At 25.8% G+C, this 13797-nt stretch overlaps 1 protein-coding gene across 2 annotated transcripts; it reads left to right on the top strand.

Annotated features, from left to right (window-relative positions):
* Positions 1 to 3754: 3754 nt before the first annotated feature.
* LOC112602029 (cystathionine gamma-lyase) lies at positions 3755 to 13749 on the top strand. Of its 2 annotated transcripts, XM_025349944.1 has the most exons (7): positions 3755 to 3875; positions 8214 to 8383; positions 8846 to 9133; positions 11372 to 11506; positions 11937 to 12072; positions 13062 to 13389; positions 13535 to 13685. In XM_025349944.1, exons 2-7 carry the CDS (start codon positions 8219 to 8221, stop codon positions 13683 to 13685), a joined length of 1203 nt encoding a protein of 400 aa, XP_025205729.1. In that variant the 5' UTR covers positions 3755 to 3875; positions 8214 to 8218. The 2 variants fall into 2 exon arrangements, with proteins under 2 accessions (XP_025205729.1, XP_025205730.1); XM_025349945.1 differs by lacking the exon at positions 3755 to 3875 and having other exon boundaries at positions 8219 to 8383; positions 13535 to 13749.
* The last annotated feature ends 48 nt before the right edge of the window (positions 13750 to 13797 follow it).

The raw sequence follows: 13797 nt of genomic DNA, 5'->3' as shown, positions 1-13797 counted from the left end.
AAAAGTACATATCATTATTGTAAAATAAATAAATTCATTACTCTTTACAGGTTCTAAAATTTAAAAAATGATTTTTCTAGGAATTAATTTTTGGAAACCATCAAAATGGCCATTTTAATACTATACTACGCTTATTTTGCAGTTATTAAAAAAAAAAAAAAAATACTGCAACTAACTAAAAATCAATCAGGTTATCATTGCTTAAATTTTTGAATTCATTAAAATAAATGATGACGTTAAAAAATACAAATAAGTAATAATGTTTATGGGGTACATATTTTTTTTAATTTTAATTACAATAAATCGTATTAAATCTGTTTTTTAAAATATAATAACATATTATTAAGATAATAATTAATATATTGTACTATAAACATTAAACATTATTATCATCTTTTATTTTAATTTTGTATGTTATAATAAGTTGATATAGTTTCATAGTTATTATTTTATAAAATAGAAATGATATCATATTATTATCACATAACACATCTAGTTCGTTAAAATTCTGATAAATATTTTATGAAATAAAATCGAAAGAATAGATTGATTGTATAAAATAATGGTACTATATATTTTTAAAAGCAATTATATAATTTTAAACTAAATAGTTTTAATATAATTAAATATAGATAATATAATAATTTAATATTTATAAAGTAAATATTTTAATATGCTTCTCAAGTTCACTAAAATATTTATTAAATATTTTAGGATTTTGTATGTCGTAACTATGATATTATTCATAGAGCTAAATTTAGTTGAACGCACAAACTATATAAATATTACAATAAATATAGTGCATAATATATTGTACATGGTTTGTAAATTATAGTTTTAAGTATTTATTGATTTTGATATGATAATAAGTGGAGACTGAAGAAAAGATAAATAAAGAATATAGTTATAAATTCCTTATGAATATAAATAATGATATAAAAATCACTGATGTGAGTGTAAGAAAAAGGGGTGGTGGAACCTATATATAGTTGGGAGCGAAGGGCGAAGAGAAAGAAGTATAAGAAAAAGAAGATAACTAATGTAGAATTTGAGATTCATCGACATTGATTAATTTTAACAATAGTTCAATTTAGTTTTTCTTCTTATAATTTTAATTTATTATTGTACATAATCTATATATTATTCCAAACGCGTTAGTGTTATTTTTTTTAAGTAAATGTTTATTTTAGTTACTTCGATAGCTGGTAGGTATACATTTTAAGTATAAATGAAAATTTCGCATCTATTATGTAATAAATAATCCGATTAATGTGTTTTTATTTTTCATAGAATTAGAGTCAACAATTATGTTTACTAAATTTTGACATTTTATTGATTGTTGGTAGATATTCCTACACCTGTAAAACACGTAAATAAGTAAATTAAATCTTGAAATTGAGTATTCATAACATTATATTACTCATATTTTCAGCGTAAATGTGTAAACCAACAATGTATACAAATTAAATTGTAGACCTACAATTTTTTCCACTGGCCGTTGACCTTAATTGTCTATAATTCTGAATATATTAACCTCGTTGATCACAATAATCTAAGTCAATAACACATATTATGATGTATTGGTAAGTGTGATGCTATGCTACTTTGGTAAACTCTATTTACAATTTAACCTGTAAATTGTAATCGTATTGGCACCAACACAAGTGTAGTTGTATAGTATAACTAATGTCTAATATAAAAAGTCCACAGTTGGATAGATACTTACCATAGGATAATATAATATTATTGATTGTGCTTTTATTATACATATCGTATGTGTATAACTAATCTGCACTATTTAATATAGACGTGCTCACAAGTGGGGGAACAGTGGTATCGTATCCCACCCTAGCTTTAGTTTTATTTCTATTATTTTTTTTTTCATCAACCCAGAAATAAAAATAAAAATTCATGTTTTCAATATTTTTTCCTGTGTGATTTTTACAATTAAATTGTTCAAATCTCACTTTACAACTGAAATATCGTAAAAAATGTCAATTTACAAAAATATATAATGGTTTAAACTTTAAGCTCGATATTAATATTTACTCTATTACACTCAAGAATTGGTTCGGATGAATGCATATTTCCTATGTCGTGTATGGGTTACAGAGAGATACCAGTTGGTATATAGAGCGCTGACATCTTCTTAAATTAATCAATAACAATAAATTATGTGACGAAGTAGTATAAGTAGATATTTATTTTTGTGATTTACGCAAATATATATGTTACTGATATAGATGGAAAGGAAATAATTTTTTTTAAACTGTATTTTAAATTAAAATTATAATAATAATATTAAATAGAAAAACTGTAATAAAATATTTTAATATTCAACGTTACAATTATAACTATAACTAGCATTTGCAGCAAATTAAGAAAACGATTTTTTTTTTAAATTTCAATGGGATTTGAACAGACAAAAAGTGTTAAAAGACACTTTGTACGGTCACATATAGAAAAAATAAAACCGCAGACAGTTTGTACTATTTCAAGGAATAAAAATATACCTACATATTTTATATATTTTATTTTTACACATTTAAATAGGTAGGTTGGTACAGGTAATTCTATAATTTTACTGTAAATTTCCAATAGAAATAAATTAAAGTTATTAATATTAAAAGATGATAATATATAGATATTATATAATATAGGTCCTTCTAAGAATTGTAGTTTTTAAAAGTGTTGAGTTAGTGTAAATAATTATGAGTTACTTATGTATAAACTTAAAAATTCAATTATTGTTTTCCTAGTTTTATTTTCCTATTTTGTGAATTTTTTCTGAAATAAAGTTTTGAACGATTTAATGCTCATCTCAATTTGTAAATTATATTTTCTGGTTTATTTATACCGAACAAAGTGTCCGCGATCAATTATTGAAAAAATTATTTTCATCTTACCGAGTGTTCGTAGTATATAAATCAAACAATAGATAGTATAAAGTATCCGTTTACCATCAAATAGCCAAACACTTATACCTTCCCCGCACAAAAAAAAACTGACCACGCCACTAAACAAGTGAGTTTATAATTTATACCCATATTATTTGTAAAAACAAACCATTAGGTATCTCTGCGAAGTTACTTAAACGCACAGAACTTCCATTAGTTAATTTCTGTCTTATAATTTAATTGATTTATAATTTCTGATTTTCTATGATTATTTTAAATGTTAGGTCTACCAAAAAAACGATTCATTGTTTCAAACCGTTATGCGTCAACAATCGTTTCTTGACAACAGATCTGATACATGGCCAAATAGATATGTTGGTATAGCGCTATAGCCGTATAAACGCTACACATTTACATGGGTAACATATTAATTAAAAAGGTAGTTTAATTTCAATTATACGATGTTTTGATTCAGAGTCGTTAAATGATTGGGACTCGATTTTTTTCCAAACGAACAAGTTTACAAATACCTAATTGAATATTATTTAATTATACCATCGCTCTCCAGTCCTCTTCCCCCCCCCCCCCCCCCCCCCCCCCCCCACACACACACACACACCACGGACCCATCACAATTCACTAATATGTTTCACCTTTAATGCTCTTTCGCTCTTTCAGTACCTACGTAGCTAAACTATGTAGATACGTTCATTATTATCATTATCTTTATCATTTAATATTTTGAGTATAGAGCCACACACACACATACGAACGCATTCGGCGGAAAAAGGTTTGGTTTGCGCATGCGCGTCGTCACAGTCGACAAACCGAATAAAATACGAATACCGGATCACACAACACCAGTGTACCACCAGTGTAGAAACCGTTTGCCGGGAGCTGAGTCTTACTAAAATTGAACGCAGTTTGCCAAGCCACGTGCTCGTCGCCCAACCACTAAAAACACCGCAACATAATATTGTAAGTATTTCTTTCACAAGCAATTTGTGTTACAATTGTTACATTACACCTTAATAAAATAATTAATACCTTTACGTCATAGTATTTTATTCTAAATATTACGTTATTTTAATATTTATATTTGTATAGGTATTAGAATAGGAACATAAATTTTTAGAAAAATTATTTATATATAGGATTTGTCGAATGTCGAATAAACAATAATTAATATATTGTTGTAATAGTTAATTTATTTTTTCTATTATACATTTTGAAAAAAAAAATATGAATCTAGTAAAAACAATTTAAAGAAAATATTAATTTGAAAAATACATATGCATTTTAGATGTAAAAGTAATTATTTTAAAAAGTTTACTAACTCATTATAGGTAATAATACAAAATGGAAATTAAAAATTTGACTGAATATTTAATATTTTATTATTTCAGTTAGAATCAAACTGTTAACAAATATTTGAAATATTCAAATATTCTGAATAATCTGAATGCTGAATCTTTGTTTTTATTTTTGTTACAAAATATAAAACGGAAACAAATTTAAATTTAATTTGAACTTTGTCATGGTATACTTATAGAACTTTAACTCATAAAAATTTAAAATCCCAAGTAAGAAGATAACTTATTTACTAAATGCATTTCCGGTAAAAAAGTTTTTTTTTAATTGTAACTTTCATCGTATTCTAGACGGCTAGTTATTTTTATCGTTTGCTTATAGAAGTTACGAACAATTTTAAGATCTCGTAAACACATACAATGGTAACAAAAGTATCACAATAATTACAAAAAACATGATCAATAACAAATTCATAAATTAAAAATTTAACTAAAATAATTATACTTTTTTTATTTATAATTGGAATATAAAAAAAAAAAAGGAAAAATAGGTCTTTTGACAAAATCAATTTTTTTTTTTTTTATATACGTCATCATTAAACAGCTAAGCATGTTTTACTACTTGTTTTTTGCGAATATTTTCATACTTAAAAGTCATTTTTTCATTATGTTTTGTAAAAATAGATTGCTAAATCGTCTGTTTAACGTAATTGAAGTCTATTTACTATATTTTTGTATTTATAAATTATTTAGTTGACGACGTATCCAAATAATGGTGTTTTTGTTTAATAATGACTAAAGAAATCATGTAACTTATTAATCTAAATAAATCAAATTGAATTTTTCGATTTTTGAATTTCAGTTGTTCTAGTTTTTATTTTTATTTCTTTTTTTTTTTTTTTTTATCAAAAAACACAATCATTGAATCGTTGCACTGGTCACACATTTCCGTGATAATAGTTAACTGTATAGTGTACAGTATATCATACTATTATTGATATTAAATATTTAAGATTTAAATATATTATAGAATATGGATAGTGGATACGCTTGTCCTATTCATTGTACAAACGTCTGTTAGATCATAACGTAACAGAGATAGAACAGTAGGTAGTTAAAAACTCAAGCCAATAATCACTGATAATAATATAAATTTATGAGTTTACCTTATTGTATCTGTAGTATTCTGCTGTGTGCTGGGATCACGTCACGATTCTAATATTGAATTACATATATAAACTTGAATATTAAAAGCTTAATGTATGGAATAAATAGACACATATTTATATCAAATTCCAAATTAAAATCGTTTTTTTGTGTACCTATTTATTGTGTATTGAGGCTGCTGAATAATTCTCTAAGCCGGATATTATTTAAAATTCGCACGTCTAAATACTTATGCGGGTATCATATTATATTATATAGATACGTCATAAAAATATTTTTTTCAATTCTATAATTTACTTTTCAAAATATTTTTTATACATATTAAATTAATTATTGCGTATTTAATAAATATTATAATTATATCGTAGTAAATTATCAAGAATTTTTTTTTGTAGAAATAATATTAATAAAAATAATTATGATAGATGTATGTATAATGTTTTTATATACATATTTATTAAGACTATTACAATCTCTTTATAGTTGATAGGTATAGGTGATAATTAAGTATTCAATAATAAAAGTGTTAATATAAAATACATAGCTACTTATATTATAATGATTAAATTATTGAAATCTATTTATTGAGTAAATGTTGCCTGTAAACTTGTTTCATTGATGTAGTACCTTATTCTTACGGATGAAAAAACAAACACGAACAAATTATTTTAAAATTTAATTAGGTATAAATATTAATTTGATAACATTATAATATATATATACCATAGCAGTATAGCACTTCAATACACATATAATTTAATAATATTATCACTATCTAATATGTTATCAATATTCAAAATATTTATTACCTAAATTATTGAAAAATATGTAAGAAAAAACATACGCACCTCCATTACCGACATCATATGAAGTTCCTTCTGGTTTCTATATATCTACATAATAATGGATTATATCCACTAATATATATGTATTAAACCTATATAGGTACACTAAAGGAAATCAATAATTAATGTTACATATTTGTCTAATCAAATTCAGTACGCTGAAATTCATATTACTAAAATGGGGAAAAAACGTATAAATAACACGTGATCTACGCATACGATTGTTGAATTCCATATAAAATAAATAAAAGGGCTATTAGCTATTAATCATCTGAAATGATAAACTATTTAGTATAGGTAACTGTTCGTTGTATAATAGGTGTGGAATATGTATTTCTTAACTGAGTAGGTCACTTAACAGATTTATTGAATTTCAATTAAATGATAAATCATTGCATAGGTACACAAGATTTTTCTGAACGGAGTCAGTTAACTCTGTTGTATGTAAGCCTAAATTACTAAAAATATTTTATTATATTACTATTATACAAGTTGAATTAGTTTTTCCGAATAAATCAAATATATGTTATTACAAATTATTATAATAGTGAATATTTATATCTTACATTATTATTATTCACTTTTGAGTCAATTCCGACTTATCATAGAACGATGTAAATAGTTTTATGGTATAAATAAGTAATAGCTTAAAATTAATTTATTAGGTATTTTGAAAATGTAATTGTGTATATATAGTAAAAATATGAGAATATATATATAAAAAAATTACAATTTTAAGTCCCCGAAAATGGTGGATTTCAAATACAACACAACAGCTATAATCATTATTTTTATTAAATACTTAATCAATTTTGTGAAATTTGAATTTTAAAAGCTTATAAAAAAAATCGCCTTTGTATTTTAATAATCTTAAAAACTATAAGGACAACTTACACGGATTTTTTGTTATATTTTTCAGCTTTTTGAACAAACATAATATTAATTATTGTAAAATAATTTTAAAATTTTTATTGATTTGTATTTTTAAATTACAATAATTTAACAAAATCTACCTAGTCAAAAACTGGATTTGCATAAAAGTTTCAGTTTTTTCATAGTTTTTTTTTCTCCTAGTTATTCTTAAATATTAGAATTATTTACTAAGTCCAATTTGCTACCAGAAAATAAAATTGAAATTGAAAATCAGAACTTTTTTACTGTTCCTAATTCTAAAAGTGACGTCAGATACAAAAATGTAAACTAAACGAGTAAAAAATAAAAAATATATACGTATACTAAATAAAAATATATGGATTTCGAGATGAGTAAAATCTATGAAACATAATAGAATGAATTGTAATTTAGTGTTTATACAAGTTATATATCTATTTAGCACTCGATTATTCTTGTTTATTTATACTCGTTTAATCACATAAGTATGTAATACTATTATTATATAAGTAGCTAATGTGAACAATTCTTATTTAAACTATACAAGTGTTAAATTAATTTCAAGTAGATTTAAAAAAAAATAACATTACTCAGGTTAAATAATGGGTTAAAAAATAGTATACAGATACAACAGTATCCAAATTTTAATTTAATTTTATAAACTATTTTCAAAAACAAGCTCTATAGACTATTACAATATTGCAATACAGCAATATTAATAGTTTCCTTTATACATCGTTAGCTACGTAGCAAAACCTCATTTGTCGAAATTGAACAATTTTATAAAAGTAATTTCTTAAAAGTTTTTGAATTTCAACTCGCGAAATTTTGCCACGAAGCTGATGATATAGGTATAGGTACTGTTTATTCTTGATATCGAGGTGAAAATAAATATATTCTATGATTAAAACAGCAATTTTTTTTAGGTTTAGAAGAATTTTTGTATGTATTGTACGAGTAAAATATTAAATATTATGTTTTAATATTCACAAAAATATATTTTCTATAGAAAAATATTGTAATTTTTCCCAAATTTTAACACATTATTTGTAATGTGGTTTTGAACGTGTTAATTTAATAACTATTTTTTAAAAATATTTTAGTAAAAATGGCAGATTCAAATTACCCATCATGCCAGAAGAAGATTGATAAAAATTTCGGAACCAAAGCCATACACGTGGGCCAAAATCCGGACCAGTGGTCTTTTAAAGACGTCGTTCCTCCGATTTCATTGACCACGACCTACAAACAGTACGGTCCAAATGATCACGCTGTAAGTTTTTATTTCGATCTTAACAAATATAGTCCGTTACAGACCTATAGAGATTGGAGGGTCTTAAGTTTAACGATACATAATAAAATTGCATTTTCACCACAAAACCTACAAAACTGATATAGTGAAATTATTCAATAAACCAGTTTCAGAATGCAACACTGCAGAGACGATTTACTCATACAATATTATAAGTACACATAAATCATTATCCTTATACATTTATACAATTTTAGCAAACATAAACAAATACAAACACGTACGTACAAGTTGTTCAAGTTTCCATCTCTCTTTTGTGCACATATATTGCAGTAATATAATATATTGATCAATATTATTCAAATATTGGTTATAAATGTTATAATAGTCAATAGATTTTTGTATTTAAACTTATCAGCAGTAAGAATTTTAAACATTGTTCGCGTGAAATTATAATATTTTTATTTTTCCCTTTGCACGTAGGGATTTGAGTACAGTAGATGCGGCAACCCGATCAGAAATGTTTTGCAGAACTGCATAGCTTCGCTGGACAATGGCAAACACTGTCTGACCTATGCGTCTGGCTTGGCTGCCACTACAGCCATTGTACAACTGTTGCAGTCCGGAGACCATATATTGTGCGGCGACGATATGTACGGCGGCACGAATCGGTACTTTTCGAAAATTGCGTCTAGATTCAATGTGAAATTCACTATGACTAACATGACAAACAACGAAAACATAGCGAAATTGATTTTGCCCGAGACCAAGGTGAGATCAGGTTTTATAAATTACTAATTATAAATATTGACGCAAATAAGGGGGACTTAATCCCTCAATTCAAAATTAAGCATTTATAGTACTAATTATAGGTATATCATTTTTATAAAATATTATTAGGCGGGAAGTTTAAATCATTCCACTCCCCAAAAAAATGTAGTTATTTGTGTCTATAAATATCAGCACCTAATCTAATAGAAGTGCGTATATACCTATCATCGATAGCATATTCGAAGTAATCGCCGCTACACTAAATAACTTTTTTCACCTGTACGATATTACATCGTACAATTGCTATATCTATAAAAAAGTGTAATATAGATTTAATATTTATAAAATATATAATACTGCAGTTATACCTAATACATATAAATAACTAAATAAGGTTAAGTAATTTTTATAAAACCATCTTGAATAATAGATAACCTTACTAGATAAGGCTATACTTGATAGCGTATTGATTGTAAAAAATGATTAATTCAAGCCATTAAGCTAAGCCATGTTCTAAAAACAAATAGTTTCTATGTTCAAAGTTATAAGCACTGATTGTGCTATAAATTATATTTATACATACGTTATTATATATATAGAACCTAACCTATCGCTTAATTTGTCTTGAAAATGTATCGTATGATTTAAATACATTCGATACATGCTTATACTTACAGACAGTACAGACTATGGTACATACCTTTTTCATTCCAATCTTATAACCACCACGTGGTAGACCTTGGATCGACCTATTGAAGTTCAAAGGTTTTTACATCTTCTCATGATTTTCACGTTTACTTTTGTACATCTGTACACAATATAATACGCACAGACGTATTATATATATATGTCAGTAATACGAATTAATGTATGTGCATGAAAACCAACACAAAATTTCTAATGATTTAATCATAAATCGTCGATAATATGTCATTCGACATTTACAATATTTACATGTTTTCCTTTTTTAGTACGATTTGCACTACGATAGTATAAGTTACAACAGTGTAATAGACTAATAATAGACCATAGATGAGTAGATAAAAACCTTTGATCACACTTTTCAAGTCGTAGATATATACTTTTAATCCAATTCATTCATTACTCATATTCATTTATTTTTTATGAATGTGGAAAAAATCTATCCATCGTCGTTTGGAAAGACGTAACTTAAATATATGTAGATAATTGCAATATGAATTCGATGAATTCAAACAATAATTTTGTTTACGCGTTCATCATAAAGTCACCATAAAAAGGGTGTAACAAAAAAATAATTTTAATAATTTTAGATAGAACCCTAGTCAAAAGACGTGTTCATTTGTAAAAAAAATATTTCATCTAAACAACAGCAGCACTAAATGCATAAATTAAAATGTCATTGGAGCATAATATGTTAGAATTATGTGAATACGTGATTAAGTTTGTCTGAATTACATTTAATACATTTAATAAAAAAAAATAAAAATATAATCAACCTTATGATTAAACTAAACTACTATTGTTAATTAATAAAAGATTTGTGATAATCGTACAAAACTATACTATAATAATTTAGTTTATTGAATTTTACTTAAAACGTTGATGAATTGATAATAGTTCATGTGTTACACATTATCAGATAATAATAATGAAAAATTATCTCTGAATTTGATTTTAATTATGCATTTTATTAAAAAAAAAAAAACTATGATAGAAATATTTTGATAAATGAAACGAAATGATATTAGAGTTAACTTTTAAAATAATCGATTTGTACTATATTCATATATTAGCCTAGCTATTATACATAATAATTAATATAGTATTATTTTGAAATAATATAATATATTCTTGTTGATGCAGGCGCGAGAGCACAGAATAGATTAAATGCAGTCTATTCTGCATTGGTGAGGGTGTATACATAGTTTATCTATAATTATTTTTACCTCATGTCCGATGAAGTGATTATTAAGTGGATTTAAAAATAGTAAATTAATCGAGTACAATCTTTGTAAATAATTTTATGAATGAACTAATTTTGCATTTAATACACAGGTCATAATTGAAGAAATAATGATTACAATAATATTATGGTAATGATACATGAACGTATAAAAAAAAAAATATGCATGTACTTGACATTTAATTCGTTTTTTAATGTTTATTTATAAGTGTTTTTATTTTACTTGTATTTATATTATACAGGTGTATTATTTTTAAACTTTAAAAAAAAATTTAAATCATGTATGTGTATAGCTGGTATGGATGGAGAGCCCTACAAACCCATGCATGAGAGTTGCTGACTTGGAATCGATTTCGACAATTGTTCATAATATACGAAAAGACATCATCGTAGTAGTCGACAACACGTTCCAGACTCCTTATTTCCAAGTAAATAAGTAAACGTAACATTTAATCACTTGTTTAATAATTTTAATACATGTTTCTGTAAATAATTAATCTATTACCTAAAAATTATTTTCATATTACGTACCTATTCTATAGTGCATTAAATATACCTGTTTTTTTTTTTAAAATCTACATGGTATCAATAAAATAACAAACATTTTTTCGTAGGAATTAAAAGCGTACAAATAATTTTTTTTTTTTCTAATGTTAGTATTTTTTATAAATATCGAAAGTATTGATTTATATAAAGTTTTGTATATTATTATTATTTGATCGTGTTTACAACCTTATATAATTCGTACAAAATCATTGTTTTTATCATATATTTACCTTTTAAAGTATTTTTTTAATAATAACAAACATAGTAGATTAGATTTAATCGTTAACATTTTGTTTTGTTATTTGTACACAGAGACCGCTTGAATTGGGTGCAGATGTCGTGCTTTACTCACTAAGTAAATACATGAACGGTCATTCGGACGTCATAATGGGCGCACTTGTCTTAAACGATACAGAATTATTCGATCGTCTAGCCTACATTCAGAATTGTAAGTACTCGTAAAAGATAATTTTTGTAAATATTATGATTTAGTTTAATCTGTAATTTATAATATACAGAGTGATTCATTAAACAGATTACCCCAAATTTTCCTTTAAAATCCAATTTTTGTATTTTTGAATATACTTTAAGACTATACTTTCAGATTCTTGAAATTTATTTAAATATAAACAATGAATAAATTTAATTATATATGATTATAATTTGTTTGGATCTATATAAAATTAACAATAGTGTACATATGAGGGAGTTGTGTTTATCCCCCCCTCCATGACGATGATATTTCATTTATGCATTTATCAGCGTAATAGTAGGTCTTTTACGACATTTGAAAAATTAAAAGAATTTGAATAATTCGTTTTCAGTTAGGTTCTCAAAAGTTAGTAATACTATACCTTACTAATTAACTTTTAAATCTTTACAACCATGATTTAATACCTGTTTCATATATGACTCAAAAGCAAACATTTAAGTATTGTCTTAATAGAAATCATACAATAAATGTGCTCAATAACTCTTTAAAACACAAAAGTCTAGTATCTATCGAATCATCGTAGCTGCACACCCGTATTTCGATTAACAAAATACTCTATACGAACTTCTTGCGCTCACTGTCGTTCCTGCCGTCTTAATAAATACAGTTTTATTTTTATCGGCACATTTCCTTCATTGGTTATACCCACATAACATTAAGATAATGAGCGATTGACAATATTTTTTTATAATTTATGTTTGTAATCTATTTATTATATTTCATATTATTAAACATATTATATACTATTCGTTGATATAAATGATAACTGTATTTAATTATATATAAAAAACGTATAAATTATATATTTTAATAAAACATCTATAAAAATATTCCTCGAAATAACCTTCCCCCCTTAACATTGGAAATGTCTGTCTCCCTACTGTTAATTAACAGTTGTATTTTTTTAAATATTTATTTTTAATTTCGTTTGCCGTTTCTTGCAGCTTGCGGTATTATGTCGTCGCCTTTCGACTGTTACCTTGTCAACCGCGGCCTGAAAACCCTGCACGTGCGTATGAAGGAGCACATGAAAAATGGTTTAGCTGTGGCCAAGTTCTTGGAACAGCATCCGCTCGTTGAACAAGTGCTGCATCCAGGTTTGCCGTCGCACCCCCAACACAAGGTGGCTTTAAAACAGGCCAGTGGTTTCAGCGGCATGTTGTCGTTTTACATCAAAGGCGGTATCGACGAAGCCACTAGATTTTTACAGGCCATCAAAGTGTTTTGCTTAGCCGAAAGTCTCGGTGGATTCGAAAGTCTGGCCGACCATCCGTAAGTATACCTATTAAACTAAACCAGAGGTGAACTCAGGTATATTCTATGGAGTAAAAGGCTAGGGTTGATAAAATATTTTATTATGGGTATACTTGGGAGATACATTTCAGTTCTTAAAAATTATGATAAATTATTTTTTCAGAGCACTTATGACTCATGCTTCAGTTCCTCCAGAAGAACGAGCAGTGTTAAATATTTCGGACAATTTAATCCGTTTGTCTGTTGGACTAGAATCGGAAGAAGATTTAATCGCTGATCTCGAACAAGCACTAAAAGCGTCTGTTAAAAAATAATCGTGTTTTAATTAAAATTGTATTTTATTTATGTAAAATTACATTAATGTTAATCGGTTAATACACACACACATATATATATATAATAATTATTTTTTATATTATATTATAA

Source organism: Melanaphis sacchari, unplaced genomic scaffold (assembly GCF_002803265.2).
Source record: "Melanaphis sacchari strain LSU unplaced genomic scaffold, SCAv2.0 Contig80_pilon_pilon, whole genome shotgun sequence".
NCBI classification, from domain to species: domain Eukaryota; kingdom Metazoa; phylum Arthropoda; class Insecta; order Hemiptera; family Aphididae; genus Melanaphis; species Melanaphis sacchari.
Note: the sequence above shows the minus strand (reverse complement) of the source record. Positions and strands in the feature narration are given on the sequence as shown.

Coding starts and splice junctions, on each gene's coding strand:
- LOC112602029 (XM_025349945.1), top strand. CDS start 8,219: ATGGCAGATTCAAATTACCCATCATGCCAGAAGAAGATTGATAAAAAT. Junction 9,134..11,371: donor TGATTTTGCCCGAGACCAAG/GTGAGATCAGGT, acceptor GTATGTGTATAG/CTGGTATGGATGGAGAGCCC. Junction 13,390..13,534: donor GAAAGTCTGGCCGACCATCC/GTAAGTATACCT, acceptor TTATTTTTTCAG/AGCACTTATGACTCATGCTT.